Source organism: Osmia lignaria, chromosome 3 (genome assembly GCF_051020975.1).
Source record: "Osmia lignaria lignaria isolate PbOS001 chromosome 3, iyOsmLign1, whole genome shotgun sequence".
Classification (NCBI taxonomy): domain Eukaryota; kingdom Metazoa; phylum Arthropoda; class Insecta; order Hymenoptera; family Megachilidae; genus Osmia; species Osmia lignaria.
In genome coordinates, this window is record NC_135034.1 from 11676052 (window position 1) to 11701454 (window position 25403).

Consider the following 25403-nt stretch of genomic DNA (forward strand, 5'->3'; position numbering starts at 1 on the left):
AGAACTGTTGCTAAAAGTTTTGTGTTTTGAAAATGAGGTTCTAATTTCACAAACGCAATTCAATGACGCTATTTCCGAGCGCTTCAAGTAAGTATCTACAAGTCGAAACTTTAAACTGTTATAATCTCATCATGGAAATATCTGACAAAAAAATGTTTCAGACAAAATTTAATTGTTTTTTCCTATAAAATCTAAATATCTAACGTTTTATAAGGGGTTCCATTTAAGATTATAAAGGTAGCCCTGCCCCCCATTAAAGAAGAAGGGGGGGCCCACTTCATGTTTAAGTAGTTAGAAAGGCCCTTCAGATCCATGAAATTTAAGACCAAGAACTTTAAAATCGATGTCACAGTTTTCGAGATATTGAGCTGTTAAGAGTTATGCGGGCCACCCTGTATAAAAGTATAAAAGACAAACGATGAAGAGAGTTGATCGAACCTGCACTGACTCCACACGATGCCATTGTCTGTACGCGAGGAAATGCATAACGATGAGCAGCAAAGGTTCGCGTGAGATTTCCATATGGCATACAAAGATGCTAACGGTACCTAACGCGATGGAAAAACAAAGGATAGACACATAGGAACGCGTGGCTTGGCCTACGCACGTTCTGTTCCTTTGGTTATTAACGTTCCAACAACGGTTCGCCATATGCTCGGTGTTCATGAGAACGTAGCTTCGTCGAATAGCAAAAAGTTCAGGCTGAAAGTCGTCGAAAGAAACCAAACCGAGTGGAAACCTCGGTCAGAAGAATTTTCTACACTTTCTATCATTCGTATCTTTGGAATAAAAATATTTCTACTTATCATAGTCCTTAATTCAAGAAATGCGGGCGAAAGAAACAGCGGAACTCTCGAATGATTAAACAAGATGAATTTGAAAAATTTCACGCGAAAATACGAGATAAGTGCATCGTTCTCGAGAAACAGGGTCAAGGCGAGACAGGAAGACAGAAACGAGTTTACGTGGACGTAAGAGGGCTCTCTTTCGGATGATGTAGATAGAAAGGGTTACTGCATCGGTTGATTGGATCGATTTTTACCGGGACTTCGGGTTCACTGATGAAATTTCTCGTACCATTAGAAAACGTCCATTTATAAACCACATGTACGTCCATTAAGACGCTTGATACAATGACTAGAAAATGTACGAGATCGTTTTACATCGTAGCTAGAGAGACGTTAAGAAACGCAGTGTCCATCACGCCCACGCGTGACATTTTGCAAAATAACTCGAGGTATTTATTTCAATAAAAATCACTCGAGTAATCTTCGCGATTGATTTACAGACACCGATTATGGTATTTATATTGCTATATCTAACAAGGGGAACTATCCAAGTGTTACACTCACTTATTAATGAAACTTTGCCAGCTTGTAGAGCTCGTCGAGCTGAACACGCCTATACCTCGTTTTGTGGGCAGACGACTAATTGTTTAAAAGATATTAATAATTAAAGTTAGTTACTACAATACTTACATTAAGAAGTATGACAGACTCACACATAAAACTCGCAATCTAGAGATCCACGGTACAAATCCTTGATTCCTAATATTTTCTTTTTTTTTAATAATAATTTGTTTCTTTCCGAATAACTATTACATAAAAATTATCAAAAAAAAAAAAAAAAAAAAGAATTTTGGGAATCAAGGATTTGAACTGAGGACCTTCAGATTGCGAGTCATGGATCCGCTCCGTGGTTAAACACATGACTCGCAATCTGAAGGTCCTCGGTTCAAATCCTTAATTGCCAAATATTTTTTTTTTTTTTTTTTTTCGATAATTTTTGTGTAATAGTTATTCAAAAAGAGACAAATTATCATTAAAAAAAAAAAAATATTAGGAATCAAGGATTTGAACCGTGGATCTCTAGATTGCGCGTTGTATGTGTGAGTCTGTCATACTTCTCAATGTAAGTAGTAACTAACTTTAATTATTAATATCTTTTAAACAATTAGCCGTCTGCCCCCAAAAGGGGGTATAGGCGTGACGAGCTCTACAAGCAGGCAAAGTTTCATTAATAAGTGAGTGTAACAATTGGGTAGTTCTCCTTGTAAGTTGAAATTATTGCAGTCGCTGATGACTTTGTTGCTAATGAAAACTGAGAAATATTAACAGTATCCTAGAGAAACATAGCTATAGAAATACTATGGGAGTATAGCTTTCTTACCGATTGAAAGCCATAAGAAAATGTCACAGTTTCTGCGTGGAACAAAGGAGCCCGCATTTCCGCGTCTCTGAACAGAGCGACAGGCTTAACGATGCGTTCCAAGTGCAACAGCGAGAATTGCATAAGATCGTTGGTCGACTCGTGGAACGTCTGAGAAACGGAGCCGGTGACAGTAATTTCAATTACTGGCTACTGGTGTGTCCGTCTTTTCTTTCTACCACGACGTCCGCGTGTCGTCAATTGACGCAAATTGGGGGAAAGTCGCGTCAAAGAGGAGGCTACATCCGCCATTAGTAGGCCAAAGACCCCGGCTCTCGCTGTTTCTCAAGGGAATTGCATCTGCATCCAAGATGCATCGAAGTCTGCGTCTTTTCTAAACGACGTTTCGTTTCGAAGATGCTGTGCGCTCTAAATTCACTTTGTTCCTCGAACAGAGCTACTCCTCCGGGTCACTTTTGACCCAAAATTGAATTTTGCGTTAGATACACTCGCGATCAGATTCCCTTTGGAAAATGGCGATACAGGGAAAGCAGGAATTCTTAAAATCTTAATTTTCCTAAAAGAACAGTGTGAAATGATGGGGCTCTCTCCATGGTCCGTCGACTGAGATCGATCTTCCACCGGTCATTCGATGGAAATTATTCATCTTACGTCGAAAGGAAAAAAAAAAAAGAGAAACTGGAGTTGAAAACTTGGCGGTATGCCATTTTTCGCGGGACTGCAGTTGCCGAGTTTCCAGAAGAATTTACGGCTGTTAAACTGCAATGAAAACATTATGCTACTCGTGTTAATTGGACCTCCTACTAGCTCGAGAATAATTTTGTACTTGCTTTTACAACTTCCTTTTTTCCTTTCCTTCTAAAACAACGCGAGGAATAAATTCTAAAATGCACCGAAAATTTTCCAAATATAGATTGCATCTTTACACATGGCGGAGTACTATGTCATAAGGGCATATGTGTCGGTAAGTTTCTGTTCTGCACATCAGCATGTGCAAACGTTGCTCTGACCAGGTAATAGATACCGAACTCCATTGAAAACTTATGGGCTATAGCGAAGAAAAGGATCAGGCGATGTATCATAACCATAAAAAGCTTCTTAACCCTTTCGTTATGGGTATTTCCGACACAAACCGTTCCATTATCTGACTCGATATCCTAAGATAAATGAAACAATTTTGTTTGCAATGAAAAATATTTATGAAATATTAATTTAAGGGAAGGAAATAATTGCAGGTAATATTTCATCAGGGGTTGAAATCAGCCCCTATTCTGGTCGGGAATTCTCGGTAACATTAGAGACCCCTTGTATACGCGACACTGGCACGTGACAAAGTTAGCTGTAGTTACACGTGGGCATAAAAGCTGAAGAGCGCCCACACATCACGGATTCTCGGTCGGCCTTCGAGTTTCCTGGCCGGTGCATACGTGCTATTCACACTCGATGTGTCTCCGAGTATTTGTCCCTTACGAGTATATTTCATTCCTGTCACTTTACGCTCTTCCATCTCTTTCCACCCTTTCCGATTCGTCCACTTTCTCTAGCTTCTCTCTGTATACACATAGACGGCGCGATGCAATCATTCCGGCCGTGAACGGTGCAAATACACGCTGTACCACCGTTCAGAATCCACTTTGACGCTTTCGACCCACTTTAACCACTTTACCAGCTCTACCAACCATCTCTCAGATAATAAAGATACATTATTTTGATAAATAACATCGACTGAATCGTTACGAAGCTAAACCCACCCTCAGAAACTTGATCTTTTATTTCCAGACCTAATTTCATATTATTCTAGGCTTTGAAAAAATTTACAAAAATTCCGAGACGTTCGCTAAAGCTTGAAATTTAACATACGACTGACGTTTAAGCGAAATGTTCGAACCGTTCTTGAAATAAAAATAAAAACTCGAAGGCGGAGGGTTAACCCTCGAACGAGGCACAATTTTAATTGACACCGTTCCCTTCAAATTTCACACCGACCAAGTTTCGAAAAATGTAAACCGACCCTGTATGCCGAGGAAGGATTCACCCTTCGAAATCAGCCCTCCGAATATTCCACACCTTTCCTACGGTATTAAAATAGAACGCTATGCTTCCTATACTCGGCCTCCTTTAGAACAAGAGAAGAAAGGCAGCCGAACGTGCATCGGAATTTCGTTCGCTTTCCAAACAATTCCACGGTACGAGGACTCGAAGATAACGACAAACCCTTATTCGCAGCGTTTGCGAGGCATCGAAAAGACGCGTTGCCCTTCGAAACAACCCTCTTCTGCCGGTTATATTCGACCTACTTTTACCCCGATGTTTCGACGATGAAATCTTCCCGGAACAGCCCGGCTAGGTCGAGGGGATTTCATTCGAATTACCCTGCTAAAATGACTCGCCAATGCGAGAGCGTGCGCTAACATGATATCATAGAAGAGAGAAGAACGGGTAAGCCGCTTTGGTAGGGCGTCTTTTGCAACCCTTTCGAGGCTCGTGTGTGTACGACACGATAAATTTTCACTAAAATCTGTTGAGCATTAGAGGGGAATAGATAAATGACCACTGGCACGAAGAGCCACGGAGTTTCGCAAATAAGCCGGAAATGCTGGCCCGCCTTCCCAGTTCCGCAACGTCGTCGAAGGACGAACATACGTTCGTCTACTATTCATAGAGCTGAAAGTTTCCTCGAAATGGCAGCCGATCATCGCTTACTGCCTCGGCGAGAACTTTCGAGCGTGATTTAGCCAAACTCCTTGCGGAAAAAGTGAGAAAGTTTCGTTGGAAATAAATGTTGAACATCTTTACCACTCGTGTCGATGAGATATCACGGATAAACGGTCTCCGAATATTGCTTTCCATCAGAGCAGAATTCTTGACCGAGCTCTGAGTTTCAGTTACATCGTTAGGAAGAATGTAAGCGTTACATTAGGATTCGTACAAATGGAACACATTTATTTCTTTTCTAATTATAAAAAGATAGGACGGATTCGGTTTGGTGAAACTTATTAGCCATGAATTATTGAACGTCTAGAAACACAATTCGTTTGACGTTCATTAAAGACTGGTTCTACAGCTCTGTGTAATTAATAAGACCGATACAAAGCTGAGAGAAGAAAACAAGAATCGTGACGTTTTTATACACTCCTTTCAGATTCTTGAACGATCATTCATTTGAAATTTAATGAACCTCCGTGTTGTAAGAACACGAAACCGTGACACGATTCACGTGAAACTACTTTTCGTTCAATGAAACGTTACTTTTCAACAATCTAATCGTTTAAATGTTATTCACATTGGGTTATTTACGTCGAATTGCACGTTTTTTTTCTCGGTCGTTCGTGACGAATATTTCTTGTTCAAAGAGATCAGTGTCAGTTCTTCGGTGCAGGGACGAGGCACGGTAAAAAGAGCGTTTTTTAACGATGCAAGAACGCGAGCAGGAGCACTCTAAACCGAGCACGAAACAACCGACACTTTACTTTCGCTTTGTACTAAAATCAAGCCGGAGATTAACGGCACACATAATCGCAACGCGAATACTTGCGGCTCGCCGTCATCGTCCGTAAACGTAAACGCGTGCGAGAAACGCGTTATTCAAATATGCTAAACGTCACTTCACCTTGATAATCGCTTATTTCTGTTCCTTCAGCTTGAGAAGCTAATCGTTCAATTTCGTACTAAAATAATGGAACGTTACAGTTATTCGAGACTTTCTTTTAGGAATTTATTGATTGGCAAACTACGGACTAGTAGGTTAAATTTAACCCATCTTCTGTTTTTATATAGACCTTGAATTGGGAACAATCCTTTATAAGAAGAAAAAAAAAAAAAAAGAATAGCATGAGACATTATTTCTTAACTTTCTCCTAATGAATTAAATACCTAATTGAATTTTTAATTATTCAGTACTTTAATTATTCGAGATAAAAATTTATTTTCTATTAAAAGATTACTTTAAATATATCCAACTCTTGCTGATATCTGTGCATCGATTGATTGACCCTATAAACAGTTATCTTTAGACTACTAAACCTTAGAGATAGTCATTGCCAAACTAGTTAATCCAATAGATAAATGACGTTAGATTAACTCTATAGATGGTCATCCTCAGGCAATTATTCTATATATAATCCTTTCAGAATAATTACTTGTATGGATAAACACTTTCAGATCAGTTGACCTCACGGTCAATTATCTTTAGTTTATTACGTCCCGTAAGTAGCCTTACAGTAAATCGTAATCGGTAGAAATACTCGGGTTTAAAGCCATTAAACCTTACAACCCACGAGCATGAACGATCCAGCTGTTTATACCGATTCGCCTACGCCAGTAAATTAACCCTTCACGCAGTCGCCCACGAATCAGTTAACCGAGCAGACGGTTAGCTAGCACCCTGTGTCACAAGGTTGTTTCCTAACAGTGCAAAGGATCCGGCGAGTAGCACGAAAGTGGAATGAAAGATTGCCGTCTAGAAGCATGCATTATATTGCGAAATACCGAAACGGAACACGAACGCGCGTGTATGGGAACTTCAACACCAACTTCCCTCGACTCGAGCGTCGCTGTTCGTCGATCAATACGGCATGCCTGAGGAACAGAGAGATCAGAATAGAAAGAGAGAGAGAGAAATGGTATTGTTAAAACCGACGGACACTTAGAATCGTCGATTTCCAACAACTCTTTCACCGGTTAACCAACCAGTGCCAAAATATCGTCTGCCTTTGAAAAGAGAGATTGCCCGGATACGGGTACAGGCGTTTAACTTTCAGCTTGAAATGCTTTCTACGTATGTCAGGATGAATCTAGACACGTCCAAGTTCATTCAGGGAAAAGTCGAAAGAAAGAATCTCTTTGAAGTGGATATTATTATATCGATCGATAGGAAGCTGGCGGAGAGAAGAGAGATTTCTTCCTAGCTCGACAAGGTCCCTCACCCCTGAGTTACATCGTTAGTTTCTTTTCTCCTGGACCGAGCCCAGATCTGGCAAGAAACGCCTAAGGGTCATCGACCTGCAACCTCCTAAGCCAAATTCCCCGGTTCCCTTTGCTCTTTTCAACATCCCGCCGGCAACTTACCAACCCCGTCTCGTCTTCCTCCTTTCGCTTGATCCCTCTATTGTGATCCACGCGACCGTACGAAGGGTGTTCTTTCTTCGAGAAACGTATAGTTTCGGAAATATTTCGAAATACGTTCGAGAAGAATTCGAAATGCGATCGAGTGTTTGCGAACACGATGGAAGAGTTGAATGGAAAACGGACGACAGGTTGGTTGATTATTAAGTATCCCAAGAAGGATCGCAGCCCGTGAAAAGCTTACGTAATCGTATCGACGAGAATTCGAAAGAGGAACAGAGAGGATAAGAAAGGAACGACCCCGTTGGCCCAGTAGGGAGGAAATCGAAAAACAGGAAGAAAGAAGGGAGAGATTGGCGAGCAGCCAAATCGGGGAAAGAGGGTGGCAACCTCGTAGAGAAAGACTTTCAGCCGGAAGGAAAGAGATGAAATATAGAGCAGAAATTAATGCTGGTCGGAAATGCCTCGGTTACCGATGCGGATGGACGAAAGTAAAGCGACCGAGAGGAGCAGCAGATTTTCAAACGCTTTTCCACCACGCTATCTGTTCATTTCACGTTCCCTCCGTTTTCTATCAACCACAAAACCTTCACGGTAGAACATACGTGAAAGAGTATCCATAGACCTGTTCGTGGCTACCGTGTAAGAACAGTTTCTATTGTTTATTCATGAATCGTTCTACGGAAGTGTGTCGAACGGTGCTCATCGCAAAACGCGCCAGCCACTTCCACCTGAACCGGAGCTATTCGATCGAGACTAATTTGGAAAGAAAATTTACGCTATTAATTAAGTTCGTTTCGTTTGACATGTGTACAGAATTTACTTATACAGGGTGTTTCGTTTAAAACAGGCCACCTAAATATTCCCTCTATCTCTGAAAATACAAAAAATGTTTCTGACGTAGTCTAAATGGTTTCAAAAGAGGAATCAGATGGAAGGATCGTTTTTTATAAATTGTAATTTTTTAATCGTTTTTTCTAGGTCACTCGTGTTTTTTTCACGTATGTACACACATTTTTTGTTGTTCTATGTTATAGCAAATATTATTGTGCACGACCTTGAAGTGACCGTGGATTCTAAAATTTAAACACGAGTGACCTCAAAAGAACGATTAAAAAATTACAATTTATAAAAAACGGTTCTTCCATCTAATTTGTCTTTTAATACCATTTAGATTACGTAAGAAACATCCTTTGTATTTTCAGAGATAGAGGAGATATTTAGGTGGACTGTTTTAAACGAAACACCCTCTGTATAGCTATGAATAAATGATGAAAATTTTCCTGTATAAAAATACTAATTGATAAAATCACCTTGACAATCCATGACCATCCTTATCCATAGCACTTGGAAAGGTGAAGTTTCGAGGTCCCTTCCGCCCATCACGAATTCAATATCGAGGACGCGTGTAATTATAATCATCGCTTAAAATACCACCGACCATAACCGAAGTGCCTGCTCCGTTCACCTAATGCATCTATCCTTATGGTAGAATGATAATTTCTTCTCGCTCTGTTTATAACGTTCGCCGAGCCTCGTCGATCGATAAGAAATTGCGTGATGAAGTAAAAAAAAAAGACGCGTTAGACTCGGAATCTATTCTGAAAGCACGGAGAAAAGCTCGGTAACGTAACTGATAACGTTTCGTCCGACGATAACAGACAGGGATGAAAAGAAGGAATCAAAGTGCATCACAGATTCACGTGGAAAAGTTGCAGAGGAGAATGCATCAGGGCTGCGCTTTAATTACACGCGTCTCGTCGACGCATTTTCAAAGAGTACTACGCGCGACGATCGAACGAGTAAATTGAAATTCTTCGCTGGACTAATTAGAACAAAAGCCGGCTCGCGGTAGCTGGATTTCAAGAGGAAGAGCATAAATCGAGGCGTGTGAAAGGGACAGCACACGGTGGTAAACGAGGACCCACTCCGACAGATGAATTCGAAATGAAAGTGCTTCCTTTCTTCGTCGTTTTGCCTAGCGTGCACACGTGGGTCGATTTCGTTCTGACGATGAATTTAGAACGCGACAGATATTTATACAGATCGATTGAAATTATTCGGACTGAAACTTTGAAAATTCTTTCGAAGAAAATTTTAATTAAAATGAAAAAAGAGACGCGACGTGTAGGATATGCAAAAGAAGGTTTCAAAGGCCAATGATTCCGCTGGGGAGAGCCTTGAATCGAATGATCGACTCGACTCGCTCCCACGATGGGTGCTCATCGTATCGACTGGACTGTCCCGTGAAGCGTAACCTTACAACTATCGACCCTTATTAAACACACCTCGCGCTTACACTACGTCGAGTAATGACCCAATTCATAGAAAATTAGAAAAAAAAAAAAAATTGGAATCAGGTTAGAAAGAAGAACTATCCAACAAAGAAACTGCAAGGACAGCAGTGAACTCTAATTTGTTGGAAACTTCTGTAAAGTTAAAAAAATACCATCCAATTTCTCTGAAACTCGAAACTTGAATAATTCACCTAGATTGCTTCGACCAGCTAAGACACTTTCGAAAGAAGCTTGGTCCCTGTTCCCGAAAGAAAACGAACGAAATAAAAAAGGATCGAGGTACGGGTCGAACGAATCCCACCAGTTGGAAATCGTGTTTATCTACCGCGAAACGAGATATAGGATACACAGACACAGGTATAGCCGTTTATCGGAGTTGAAGAAAATAGAAAATGAAACGAGACCGAGCCGATCGGTCGATCTTGTTAAACGCAACCGACCTTAACGACGCCAGCAAGATCGGCTGAACGTAAAGCGACAGGAAAAGAGCAAGAAAGACACGTGAAAAAAAAAAATAAAATAAAAGAAATATTGAGAAAGGGAGAGAAAGAGAAGATCGAGGTCGTGGCAGTAATTATACCGACGACAGCATCATCGTCTCTAGATCGATCCACCTATCTTTTCATGAACAAGCATAATAGAGTTCCTGGCTGACGAAGCGACGCGCAGAGAAAGCGTGACACTATTGGCCTCTGTTTCCTATCACAGGCTATTATTGTTCATTAGCAAGAAATTCATTTAGTCCTCTGAAACGCATCTCTCGATCGATAAACAGATGATTATAGAAACGAAGAGAAGTTTGTATAATTTTGGAAAATCTTTTGGAAATCAAATTTTCTGTCTCTTTGTTCGAAAAATGGCTAGTTTTCAGGCTGCACGGTTCTTCGATTCACCAATTCAAATTGATCACCGCGGGAAGAGGTATCGAAAGTCATCGAACATGCCCGTAGCTATTAATTCTAATAGATGTACGATTGATCGATGGTAAGCGGCGGGATAAACGACGGGATCGTGAAAGTTCTCACTGTTCTTTCATCGATAAGAGAAATTCGAGTTACCTCTGTCGCTCGATATCCATGTGAAATTCAACTTGCAGCGTAGGCAGGCGTATGTAAAATGCAAATGTTAGATATCTACCGATTATCTGACGGCGACGACTTCGTCGAAACGTCTGACCGATTCAAAAGTTCCTGCGTACCGAACGATAAATTATACAGCCGCGGGACTTATACATTCGATTGACCTTGTTGCATCGGATATTCGTTGCATGGCCAATGCAAAAGGAAAGGAAAAATAAGCATGCATTTTTCAGGTGCATACACGTTTCAACTTAAGCGATATAAAAATCGGGAAAAATAATTTTAATTTTGATCAAATTATTATCGAAGCTTTTGTATTAAATTGAATGAAAACCTTTCAGATACAAAAATATCTAACGTGCCATTTCGTTATCGTTATTTAGCGCTTAGTAACGGTGGATTAAAAATACATTCATACTCCATCTCACGGTATAATTTCGTTAAGATGATCAGCTTAAGAGACGTTTAAGCCGATAATCATCTAATGCCGATTAATTTTCCTACGCAGCCATCGGCTTATAACGCAAATGAATGTCTTAAGGAGATACCACCGACGGTCATTAAATCGGACGGATCGAAAATATATCAAAAGAGGAAAGAAAATCGCGAGCTGAAGGGAGACGAGAGAAACCTGAAAAGCAACACGTTCGATCGAGCTGCGATCGCGATGAAGACCTCATTCGGCTTCCCGAACGTCCTTTATAATTTATTCCACCATCCGTGTATATTCAATCTATCGTATGTTGGGCTATTACACCTTCCTCCAACTTGAATTTAATGGAACCATCGAATTTTTTATGTGAAACAGGTACATTCAGGTGTTAAAATGATTTTAAATATATCAATTTGGATGAAGAATATCGATGAAACTTTTACGTAGCAATTTTTATTTGAATTTAAACTTCAAATTGATATATCAGAATTTGAATATAATTTTATGGGAAAGTATCGGATCGTTATTTTGGAAATATGTATAGTCTTTCATGATTTGATGACAGAAAAGTATCGAAGAATAACATCCATGATACATCGATTTGAAGCTTGAAGCTCGATGAAAATGACTACGTAGACGTTTAATTAGGGTTCTTAATATAAAATGGCTGATTGCCAGTTAGAGCAGACAATGACTGATTTCGAAATGTGCAAAGTCTAATAGGATTTGATGACATAAAAGTATTGCAAAACAGTACGTATCGTGTAACAATTTAAAGCTTAAAGTTTGATGAACACGACTACGCTTCTAACTTTTCTCAGAGAAGTTAGTTAATAGGCTGCAATTTCGTGAAATGTTGTTTGAAAGTGATCCATGTACAAATACTTTCTACACCGACTCTAATTATTTATAAAATCAGATCGATTTTCTTTTCTAATACGGTATTACCCAAGATTTATATTATTTAAAAGGTTACCCGATGATTAAATAAACATAAATATCGTTTATCAATATTTCGACGTGGTCTCGGCACACTTTCCATTTCACGAGGTATCACGATTCAAAAATAAATTCTTCAATTTCGTTATTTATTTAATTAGAAAATCTACTTTTAACCTCGCATCAAATCTATCGAACTGAAAATTATTAAAACAACAGTGTTTCGATCGATTAACACTCTCGTTCCTCGGCCTTAATTAAACCGACCATTCGATGAACATGTACGGTACAATTAGCACTCTCGACAAAAATAACCCGCGAAAATCAGTATACACAATTAGTATCGTGCGCAGACAAACACCGTTCGAAATAAAAAGGAACAATCCACCGGCATACTATTATACTCGTCCACCGAAAAACTCTGCGTCACGACGTCACCATATGCTACGGAACACGGTTCGACTAAAAGTCGATCAAACGATTCGTTAATTAACCCCTTGCACTCGAGAAACCCTTGCAGCCGCAACTCACTCTCTCCCCGTAAGCCAAGAAAACGCCAATTCCCCTTAAAGTAATCAACTTCTCTTACAGGAAGTGATCCCTAGAGTAGCAATCGACCGTCGTAGACCCTCGACAAGTGTCGCTTGCGAGTCGCAAATTAACCCTTTGAATGTTCACTCCGTGCTGCGTAGCACTTTGACGCGGAGGATAAAATTTCAATAACTATACGGAATTAAAAGGAAACCCTCGGGGATATTGAAATGTCTACTTTAATTAATCCTCGATCAGTGGTGGACGATGAAACGGTTGTATCGAGTATATAAATGAAAAACATTTGAAGAATATTGAATATAGTTTCCTTTGGTAAAACGACTTACCTTGACGAAATGCAGATTCTCCTTGTCGAGGAGGAACTCCATGGATTTGTGTGGACGTTGGTTTATGGTGGACGCGGGGTCGTCGTCGCGGGGGCTCCTGTGCGAAGCGGCGACAGGCGACTGGGGTACGTGGAGGGCGTGCTCTGCCCTCGGTCTCGGAACGGTCGAGCTGTGATTCAGATTTAGCAGGCTTCTGGTCTTCTTGCCGGTGGCGTTGGTGGAGGCGGTGCTGGTGGTCGACGGCACGGCCTCGTCGAGGTCGGTCTCGAGCAGGCCGACCGGGCGCTCCTGGGCGGCCTGCATCGTACGGGCTTTCGCCATCTCGATGGCCGCCGGATTTCCAAGGTCCGTGGCCGCGCGTCGGCGCGACGAACACATCGTCGCCGACGACGACGACGCGCCCGTCGACGTTCTCGAACTCAGCGCCCCGACGCGGGGTGGCTGCGGAGGCAGGGGTGGTTTGCTGGACACTGGCGCCCTCCCGTTCGCACTGCAAAAACCAATTCACTCGTTAGCTTCCCTATTTTATTACTATCTTTCTCCCTCGAGATTCTGTTCGATAAGATATCGAGGGCTTTTTGAAATCTCCAGAAATTTTGTTACGTCGCGAGCGAGATACGGCGCGCGACGTACAAAGTAAATGAAAAAATTAATAATTAATAAAATTGTGGTTAATAATACGCGGTTGAGGGCGGTATTACCGCTGCCACCAGTCCTAATCGCTCGTGACGATGTTGGGTCACTCACGATTAGAACAATAAAAGAGTTGTTAAATAAGTTAATAGATTAATTGAAAGATTAATCGGGTTCGTCAATGCCCTAAATGCTTCATTTTGGGAATTAAGAATAGGCGCAAGGTGTTTATTAGACCCTGGATCAATCATGACAAGAATATTTTTTAATTTTAATTCAAATTTTTAAAGAAACAGTGTCTAATTAATAATATGAAGTACAAAAGTCAATTAGAATCGAGGCTCTCTCCATGGTCCGCCGTTCAAATTTTTAGGGATCAACCACTGTATACACTAGCCTACGGAGTAACAATGCCGATAATTTATCAGAATGCAAATCGATGCAACAAGATGCATTTATCTATTCGGCTTTGAACTTCACCGAGCTGCACTTCATTTTATGTTTCAATTTGGGAATTAAGAATAGGCGCAAGGTGTCTATTAGAGCCTGGATCAATCATGACAAGGATATTTTTTAATTTTAATTCAAATTTTTAAAGAAACACTGTCAAATTAATAATATGAAGTACAAAAGTCAATTAGAATCGAGGCTCTCTCCATGGTCCGCCGTTCAAATTTTTAGGGATCAACCACTGTATACACTAGCCTACGAAGTAACAATGCCGATAATTTATCAGAATGCAAATCGACGCAACAAGATGCATTTATCTATTCGGCTTTGAACTTCACCGAGCTGCACTTCATTTTATGTTTCAGTTTGGGAATTAAGAATAGGCGCAGGTGTCTTTTAGAGCCTGGATCAATCATGACAAGAATATTTTTTAATTTTAATTCAAATTTTTAAAGAAACACTGTCAAATTAATAATATGAAGTACAAAAGTCAATTAGAATCGAGGCTCTCTCCATGGTCCGCCGTTCAAATTTTTAGGGATCAACCACTGTATACACTAGCCTACGAAGTAACAATGCCGATAATTTATCAGAATGCAAATCGACGCAACAAGATGCATTTATCTATTCGGCTTTGAACTTCACCGAGCTGCAAGAATCTTTTCTAGATGCTAGTGTTCCCGAGCCGATGAATTTGCGGAGCAGCTTTCACGCGATTCGATCGTCAATCACGCGGCTCCCGTTACAACCCGAAGAAAACGCGGAAGCTAGTGAACTCCTAAGTGCTTGTTTGCCCCGCGATTATACAACTATACCAAGGATGAGCATCGAGGTATCCGTGAAATCGTATAAACATGTTAAACACGCGACATTGATGCATAAATCAGTGGAGATTTCATAAATAAAAATAATCAACTCCCGTAATTTTTACACATTTTCAATGGAACATTTCAGAATAGTTCGGCAACAAGTGTTGCGATGCTTTGAAGGTAGTAAATTTTTTACAGACGAATCCGAGGAAGCACTTAAACATCTGCAGCTGGTCACCGCCCTCGTACACGATGGAATGGGTGCTTCAAGTCAGACAGATCCGAATCGAACGATCCTCTCAATTGCTCTCAATCGTCCCTTCTCGTGTAGTCTTTCTAGTCCTTTTCTGTCTGTCGAAGAAAAATCAAAGAGCGACGATTTCGTAGCCGTAGGCGGTGCTCGCTCGATCGAACTTCCTTCGATTTACCAGTTACGTCGATAGATATGTATGGATAGAAATATCGCAATGGATAGGCACAGAGTTTTCATTGAGAGAAGAGGAAGAGGTTCGTAAAGATCATTTACATACTGTAAGTTTCTTCTAATGGATCTTATTACGTTAGACACCGGGCTTATATGTTTCAACTAGCAGGAAATTTACGTAACGAGTACGTGATTGCTTAAACCCTTTAGCTACTGTAGACGATTATGTTCGTTCGATCACTGGATACTATGGCGATTATAATCGAGGAAATCGAAAATTTTCCAACGGGGAATTTTTTTATGAAAATTAGAAACAGAAATGAAATAAGAAATTTCTCGTCGTTGTCAAAAGTACTTGCGAAAATAGCTTATGAAAATTTCGAGATACAACTTTACCTCGATATTTTCAGAACGAAAAATGTCTGGTTCAAGGGGATCTGATAATCTCTGACTCCTACGATCAGAGAAGGTTCAAACATAGATTTATCTGCATCGTGGCGTTTCCTCCCCGCGATTAAAATGGCTAGCGCGATAAAACACTCCTCGAAGTTATCTGAATAATTATAATTATAGCGCGATGTGCTACATGTAGACATTTCCACTGGGATAGTTGTGAATGTTCACTGAAATCGAGTAAGTTACTTTGAAAGCATATTTATCGTTTATAAAATATATAAGTATTCAGTGAAATAAAACAAAGAACGATGAGGAAAGAGGAATACATTGAATTACGATGCAAAAGCGTGCATGCGTAACTCAGCGAACGTTTGCTGCAATTTTCATTCCCGTTGCAACGAGACGTGAGATCATGTTTATAAACGTAGTTGGAACAATGATGGAGATTCGTCGGCTACCTCCTCTAAAATTAGGCTATCCGCGAGTGAAACGCTTTCGAAATCATCAAGTCTGGAAATACCCTGAAGACACCGTGAAACATCAGTATTTTCACCGATGAAACATATCCTCGCCTCGAGTTTGTCGAATAACATTAATCTATGTCAAACTCGAGCTCGATTGATCTAATTATCTGCATTTCAAATTGACAGCGTTGATTACAGTTCGTCTAAACTTTACCAGGCTCTTTTGTTTCAAAATAGGCCGTCTATGCGATAATCTTTGATAGGAAAAATATATTTAGTCTTTGTTAAATTTTCTAAAGAAATACATACGAATTTTGGAAAAATTCTAAAAACGATTATCAAAAATGATCAGAAATCATGAGGAATCGTCTGAAATATCAGAATAATTATCTAACGGTGAAAAATAAAAAATATAGAATAAGAAAACGACGCAGCTTATGGATCAATCCGATACATGGTAATTAAATTTCGTATCGGAAGCTGTTGGCGAGGTTGTATATCGTCTCGAATCGAATCGTCGATGATCGAGAAACAAGAAGAGAATTATATTTCTGCGTTGCACGATGCCATGAACTCGAGGCATGCAGTGGTTCGCAAGCCTACGGTTAAATATACCCCCCGTATGTATGTAGGTGTAGGCTTGAGTAGCCTTATTAGTCTTATTTCATTCCAACACCAGTCCGGAAGTCGTTCGTGGTGGTCCGAGTACGCGGCTAACCGCTCGTACAATTCTTCAAGCAAACCGTTTGCTTCTGTTTTTACTCGTTATGTAAAACCATCGACAACATTCTGGCCCTTTAATCTTCCTATGCACTTATCACTTTTCTTTCCTTTTCAATTTAAGAAATTTAAGAGTGGAATTTGAAGTACTATTAACATTAAGGGAAACTTTCGAAAGGCATCATCACCCCAGGACAACCAAACTTCGGATTTATAGTAATTGAGGGACGAGAAATTTTCAGAACTGGCAAATAAACCGTTCTCGAGATATACAGGGTATTCTAAAAGTGCGAAAACATCCTATTATCTTGATAAGAACGCATTTTCACGGAAAATGACTAACCTAACCCTAAGCCTAACCCTAACCTAGGTTAGGTTAGTCATTTTCCTAACCCTAACCTTAACCCTAACCTAGGTTAGGTTAGTCATTTTCCGTGAAAATGCGTTCTTATCAAGATAATAGGGGGTTTCCGCACTTTTAGAATACCCTGTATATCTCGAGAACGGTTTATTTGCCATTTCTAAAAATGGTCTCATTCGATTTCTCGTCCCTCAATTACTATAAATCCGAAGTTTGGTTGTCCCGGGGTGATGGGGCCTTTCGGAAGTATACCCTAACTCTAGAACTACCGATTCTTGAGTTTGAGATAGACTTATTTTTAAGTCGAAAATAATGTACAGTGAATGTTGATATTATTAAAAACATATTCTTCAAATTATTATGGTTTCTAAAATAATTCAAGGCGGTAATAATACTGGCCCACCCTTTTCCACGATCTTGAACGTCGTTCCGTAATGTAGACATTACACAACGTTAGAGTGGCATCAGGTTCGCTTCAACGGTAACAGAAAAACAGCGACACGTCAGGATTACTTAACAGCACGATAAAATTCAACGTTGAAGTCACACCTCTAAATATACTAACGTTCGTTCGCCACGTTGAAAACGAAGAGGAACTATTACTGGAACGCGACGACGACCCCGTTTTCCCTGACTCTTTAAAAGCGAAAAATTCATAGTACTCGCGGTGGATCGGAACAATTCCAGGACGATAAAACGCGGCAAAGGTCGCTTCTTAAATTACGATTCATAGCTCGAGATGATTCATCCAACTTCAACACGCCTCGACCCTCGTGCGAGTAAACAGCCGTGGGATGATTCCTCTTGTTTCGTATACAACGAACGTACTATTACTACTTATTGTACAACTTTAGATTTTAACCGTGCAAAGAATAGAGCTTGGAACGTACGAGAAAATGACGAATTCTATGATATGGATGACATGGATTCGCACGGTGGTAAGTTGCTCCGAAGGGGGTGAAGTTTCACCGCTAATTTGCTAAATCAATTAGTTCCAAAAAAAAAAACCTACTGTATTAGAAATAATTACTTTAACGTTTGCTGTAATAAATCACCGGGCATTTTATATTAAGAATATCACTGAAACATGGTAAGTTGCTTCGAAGGGGGTGAAGTTTCACCGCTAATTTGCTAAATCAATTAGTTCCAAAAAATAATCTACTGTATTAGAAATAATTACTTTAACGTTTGCTGTAATAAATCACCGGGCATTTTATATTAAGAATATCACTGAAACATGGTAAGTTGCTTCGAAGAGGGTGAAGTTTCACCGCTAATTTGCTAAATCAATTAGTTCCAAAAAAAAATCTACTGTATTAGAAATAATTCCTTTAACGTTTGCTGTAATAAATCACCGGGCATTTTATATTAAGAATATCACTGAAACATGGTAAGTTGCTTCGAAGAGGGTGAAGTTTCACCACTAATTTGCTAAATCAATTAGTTCCAAAAAAAAACCTACTGTATTAGAAATAATTCCTTTAACGTTTGCTGTAATAAATCACCGGCGATGTTATATTAAAAATATCACTGAAACATTTATGTAAATCTTAAGCATTAAATTCATGAATTTTTCTATTTGCAATCGCGTTCACTGTTGAAAATAATTCAGTGGAATCAAAGCAGTGATTTGCTCCTCGGGCAAAGAAGAGCCGACGCGGAGCTGATTCAACGAAATTTCATGCGATAAAACGCGAATGTTTATAAAAAGTAAGGCCGCGGGGGATCAGATACGTTCGTCGTTCTAAGAAACCAAATGTGAATCGTTGGATAACGCGCGAGGGTGGATGCAAATAAAAACGCGGCCATATGGAGCGGGATCTTTGAACGTGAAGAGGCAGTAGTGGAAAAATAAAACGTCTGGAAATTAATAATTTTTCGATCTTAAACAGCACAGCAATTTTACTAAAGAAATAATCTAAAATCGTTCTCTAAAATCCTTTAGGGTACAGGCGAGCCACAAGCGATCGTCGAATTAAAAGGAAATGAATCGTTAACTGGTAAGGGTCGCGGGAGAGATTAAGATTAATTGACGCCGATGTCAAATCCAACCCCAAGATTTATATTAAATGTTTTTCTATTTATAAAACCTATTAAACTTTACTATTGTTTTAAGTTTTCTAATTCAAAAATCGAAACTACTAACAAGAGAACATCGGGGACTGATACACTCCGATTTTGATGAAACTTTGCATAAATATTTATTAGACCTGTTTATAAACATAACTGTAATTCGTTGGTGCTCGTTTTTCACTTTGAGGGAGATATCAACCCTTTTTACGATTGCTTATAAATCGTAAACAACAAAAGATATAAAAAAATAATTGAAATAAAAGTTATACCTTTTCTTGAGGTCTATAAAGCTGTGTGTAAGTTCTTTTTTTTAAATCATCCTTTTTGCAAAATTGAATTCCCCCTCCCCCTCGGTTTTGAAAAACTTCACGCAGTCAACGGTATAACTTTTATTTCAATTATTTTTTTATATCTTTTGTTGTTTACGATTTATAAGCACGTATATAGAAAGGGCTGATATCTCCCTCAAAGTGAAAAACGGGCACCAACGAATTACAATTATCTTCATAAACAGGTCTAATAAATATTTATGCAAAGTTTCATCGTTTCCGATGTTCCCTTGTAAGTAGCCATTAAGAATTTTTCTAAGTACAGGAAAGGGATGAAATATACCTTTCTCTAACTAAATTTCTCTTTAACTAAAGGAAGCCTACAACAATCAAGGACCTATGATACTACAAACTAAAATAGATTCTTCTAATTTTCTCCCTCTCAGGGTTCAATCTCCAGCTCTATTACTTGCAACATCCCGACTATCAGACAGGATACACGTATCAATTGCTATCCTAGTCAGCGTTCTTCGGTTCGAAGGTAGGTGTACGCTAAACGTTAAACAACAGCGTGTTGCCGTTACGGAATGCAATTAGGTCGAATTACGTGGAAACGAATGCGGAACGGGGCGAGAGTGAAATTCAATTAAGAAGAGAGGCGAACTGGTTCCCCGAGAGCGTGCATGTACGAGGGAAGAGAACGATCCACGGGGCCGACGATCGGGACAAATGCGAACGAGAGTGAAATCCTATCGATCGGATGAACGTGAAGCCTGATTAGAATGGAATTAGACGCGGAATGCAGAGAATGTACAAAGGGTAGGACAGGGACGGACACACTGTAACCCAAACTAACTATAACACCGATACGAGGATCTATGTTGTTCGATCACCTTGATAAAGAGAAAAGAAAATTTTCCTTCTTATTTAACCCCTCAAAGGCACGTAACTCCTAAATATATATGGATCATAATTGATTAGGCTATTCTTAGGGTCCTAAAATTTCCCTAAACTCTCCATGGATTTTCCCTAAATATTCTTTCCCTAGTAAAAAACTGTTCACCTCCCTAGCCTGATTCTTAGATCAAGACTCCCTCCGCTAGAAGGGGACGTTAGAAAACGATCCATAAAAGGCGGACGGATTTGTAACGCGCGTGTTTACACGTAGGACGCGATGAAAGCAGAATTAAACGCAGCTGGAACGAAATCGAAGCGAAACGAACGGATGATCGAGAGGAGTGGGTGTAAACGCGGGACTGGCAGCTGTTGGTCGACTCTGGCCGCCATTACGAAAGCCTCCTCCTCGGTATCACTGACCTCGTTGCTTTCAGACGCGCGAACGAACGATGGTTTTGAAATAAATTCACGGGCAACGAAAAATCGTCTGAGTTGTTTACGAAATCGATCATACGGATCGACGAACCGCGAATATTCAAGACGACTGGCCGATTTCCGGTACCAATATGGCGAACGTTCGGCGTACAGCCTCGAGCATAATTGGGCCGCTCATTTGTCAAATCAATTAACTCCAAAAAAAAAAAAAAGAAAGAAAAGAAACGGAATAAAGAAATTTATTATGTGTTTTGGCACTAAAATTTTAAAATTTTTATTTTGCCTTATGAAAGGCTCAATTTGCTTCCAAAATAGTTTAATAATTTTGGCATACTTCTGTTTTATTATAATTTGTTTTTTTAATTAGTCAAGATTCATCAATGACCGTAGGCTGAATTTACAGAGAATGGATGAAATACTAGCAGTATAAAATATGAAATTCAGTAGCATTCGATAAATAAAAGACTCGTTCATTTAAGCGGAATACTTAGTTCGTTGAATAACTATGAAACAGAGGGTTCACTGTCGTTCGAATAATCTCGAGCGATACCGCGTAAACAGACAACTGATACATACTCTGTGTGCCTTTCATAATCCGGCAATTATGTAAGACAACATTTTTTTTCTTCCTTTTTGTTTTTTTATTCGATGAATCTATAGAATAGGTTTTGCTTTATTGTTGCACATATACCTGAATATCTATTTCCCCCTTGAATAATAAAAAAAAAAAAAAAACTATACGTAGTAAGACACGATATAATTGCAATTATTTAAAATACGATTGCTCCATTTTTCAATTGAACCTTTCTTTTCATACCTTGCGTAATATCAATGTATCGAGTCAATTATACAGAATTCGTAGCGCGGACCTTCGTCCAACGATTGCTCTCTATGGTGTTTAAAATATCGAACAAAAGGGAGGGAGAAGGGATAGTAAATTCGAAATTTTACCAACGCCTTTCGCCATCGATCGGAAGGCAAATGTTTATAAGGAAACCGTAGAAAGCTGTGTAAACCGAGTGATTCACGGTAAGAGTTCTATAACAGTAGCTTGAAACCGTGTAAACAATTACTAAGGTCAAAGTCAACGTTACCGGAGCATAGCACGATATTCTGCGGTAAACAACGATAAAACGAAACCGACAAACGTTTTCCCTGATAAAGAAAGAGGATAAGATCAATCGATCGATGTTTCATCCCCTTTATGTAAATTATCGTTTTTGTTTTTGTTATTTTCAACTAAAGCCTATGTTAAATTGTCTTTAATTATTCGTAATGTATGCGGCGCGTAGCAATGGTAATTATACTCTAAGCTCGTTTCACGAATCTGCGTTAGCATACCTTTTAACACTTTCAGCGCCGCATCGCTACTAATGACCGGGTGTTCAGCAAAAGCACATCCTTAATTAAACCTCAGAAAAGTGCAATTGCAATTTTGCATAATTATGAATTAAAATTTCTGATATCCTGTAAACATCGCATAATACCATACGCGATTTCATTAAGATTTTACCTCGATGTCATCGTTCAATTTCGCTACGAATTTTACGGACACCCCGGTACGTTAACCCTCGAACAGCGTAGCCTGGGTCAAAGAAAGATATTAATCTAAAGTTAAATTTATAATTTTCTTACAAAAGAATTTCATATATTGGAAGAATAATTTTGAAAAGAACACTTTTCATTATTTTCATAATGAATTAATGAAATACATTAATGGGCTCTCTCCATGGTCCGCCGTCCGAGGATGATTAAATCTTACATAATGAGGATAATAATCGTGACTCACCTGATATTGGAAGAACTTCTCTGTACATCACCGACGGTCCTGTTGTTATCCGAATCGGTTCTGCTCTCCGCGTGCACCTGACCCTCCTTCCGTTTCTCATCTTCCGGTGGATGCAACGGAATGATGATATAATCCGGCTCCTTTTTACTATTTTCCTCGATCACGTTCGCGCGATTCACTTGGCCGTGTGTGTCACTTTTTTTCTGCACCTCGGACCGCGGCACTTTCGACCTACCACTGAACCGTAGCCTGGAGAAACGTTGAAGAAAGCCACCTAGTCCGCCTTTCTTTCTCTCCTCCTTGGCCATGGTCGCGGACGACGAGTCGACGATCGTGTTCCTTTGAAATTTCGTCGGTGGTAGTTCCTTTTTCGACGGAGCCGCGACGAACCCTCTTTTCGTCGTGCTGGTAGTCGACATGGTCGCCTCGTCTACCCTGACCACCGGCGTCGCGGTTGTTGTTGACGGAGCGTTCTCCTCGTCGCGTTTGTCGCGATCACCGCGATCATTCGTATCAACTGCCACGGCCACAGCTGGATTCCCACTCCGTTCACTGGGTTCCAGTCGGTCGCTGTTACCGCTGCTACCGCTGGGTGGTGGGGAACGAACAACGTGGACAGTCTGTCCCCTCGCTTCTTTCCTCTTCCTCTCCTCTTCTTCTGATTCTCTTTCTTTCACTTTACCCTCCCCCTCTTGCTCGTATGAAACCTTCTCCGTGGAAGATTCCTTCTCGGCGACCTGCTTTTCCACTATGACCCTCCATAGACGTTCGCCGGTGTTCCTGTTCCACGGGGGCCATGAATTTTCATCCTTCCCGCCATTTCTCTCAACCACCACCTCCTCCTCCTCCTGTTGCGACTGCAACCGCACGATCTTATCCGGATAAAAGTCACCGATGAAACATTTCTTTGAATTGTCCGCCACGCTGCTCGGATCCGGATCCTTCCGGTGATCGTGGAACGAGTTCGATACGGTGATTCGATGTGATTCGTCTTTGGATAGGTTCTCGTGTACTTGGGTGGATCGCTGAGGTTTTACGCCCCCCTCCGGGCTGAAAGTTCCTATGGGTTTGGTTTCCAAGCAGGGATAATCTATCTCGTCGTTTACTAAGGCACGTGCGTTAGGATCTTCTCCATAAACTGAAAATGGATCCGAGTTTTTTTTTATCTGACTCAGGATCGTTTCGTCCTGCTGCTGCTGCTGCTGTTTCAATCGTTGGCCCAGCTGATCGATCGGGATCCTGGTGAACGGTCCCGTGGAAAATTGAGCGGTAAGGTTCTCCGTTGACTTGGAATACTTCCTCGTGTCCGGAGAAGGCTCGACGTAGTGATTGGTCAAATTCGACGTCGAATGGCTGCTCATCTGTTGCACTATGTCGGTGACCCAGAGCCGCGAGGATCGGCCGGATTCCTCCAGTTCGTCGCATGCGTCCATCCTCTGGAAAGCGCCCCTCGACGTCTGCAATGCCTTTATGTAATCGCACTGCTGGGCCAACTCGTAACTGGCGTTGTTCAATACTCGTTTCTTGCCGCTGCTCCTAGGCGATTTCGGGCTTTTCTCGTTTTCATTACCGATCTCCTTGCGCAACATGCTAGCACGAAAGCTTCGCTCGTCGACCTCAAATTGCTGAGCCAATTCGTAGCTGGCTGTGTTCTTCACCTTTCGAGGTCTACCCGATGGCGTTCTCTGAATGCCATTACCGTTCGATACGTTAGCTTCTATCACGTCTCGCTTGAATTGTTTCATCGCATCGTCGATCGCGGCATCCACATCGTTCTCGATCGCCATGGCAATGTCGAGCACGCAATTTCCACGATCCTGCGTCTTCACCGTCGATGTGATTTGTTTCTTCTCCCTCGGTTTCGTACCATCCTTATCCACCAGCTTCGCGTCCCCTTTCACGTCGACCATTTTACCGTCAACGATCACACCCTGAGGTGCTTGTGTCCTCACCGAACTGGTCAACGAACCACCCTTCGTCTCCACCTCCTCCTCCTCCACGCTGTCCAACCGTTTCTCCACCTCCGCCATTTCGTGATCGTGCAGACTCACTCGAGCTGACTGCCGCCTATCATCATCCTCGTGCAGCAAGGAAACACCGCAGAGATTCAGGTCGACCGGCACGCTCGCTACTCTCGTGTAATTCTCGAATAGATTCGAGGTGGAAACGAAAGATGTAACCCTTGAGGAGGAAGAGTAACCAGTTAACGAGCAGAAACCGTGTGCGGACTGGTCGACGGTGCTAGGCAGACTGGGCGCGCTTTGAGATTTATCCGTGAATCTAAAATTAAAGCACTCCTCCTTGCTCCACCCTTGACGTTGGTGCTGCCGCGGCTCGTGCTCCTCGTAACCGTACCGCTGCTGCTCCTCTTCCTGCTCCTCTTCTTGATGCTGTTGATGATGATAATGATGATGATGATGATTACGAGGATGATGATCGGCGACCATGTTGTTGCGAGCGTGCGCCATACCACCGGCTATATTTAACCTGGTCTGCAACAGACGAAAGGAACTCGACACGGCTGCCTGGCCAGACTTCAGATCCAATAGGGCGTCCCTCTTCGATTCGATCCCGATCTCGCGCAGATCGATCGTGTTTCTATAGTCCATCGATGTGGCGTAATTGCATACCGAATCGCCGAACACCGTCAGACGATCGTCCATCTCGCAACTCGTTCGATTCTCGTTTAACGTTCGATCATTCTCGTACAGATCTTCGTCCAGCTCTTCTTCGTCCTCGTATTCGTCGTCGTCGTCTTCGTGCCAAAAGTCCCTGTATCGTATGAAGAACAGAGAAATTTTTCGAAGGTATAAAAAAAAAAGAA

General features: G+C 40.9%; 1 protein-coding gene across 11 annotated transcripts in view; it reads right to left on the bottom strand.

The window, feature by feature from the left end:
• LOC117608047 (uncharacterized) overlaps nucleotides 1–25403 on the bottom strand; it is a 62877-nt gene that overhangs the window by 22646 nt on the left and 14828 nt on the right. For all 11 annotated transcript variants that reach the window (XM_076693380.1, XM_034332546.2, XM_076693379.1 and 8 more), the window contains exons 5-6: nucleotides 22580–25351; nucleotides 12860–13349 (exon numbers count right to left, since the gene is read on the bottom strand). In XM_076693380.1, coding sequence (XP_076549495.1) covers nucleotides 12860–13349; nucleotides 22580–25351 — 3262 coding nt within the window. The remainder of the gene's footprint in view (nucleotides 1–12859; nucleotides 13350–22579; nucleotides 25352–25403) is intronic.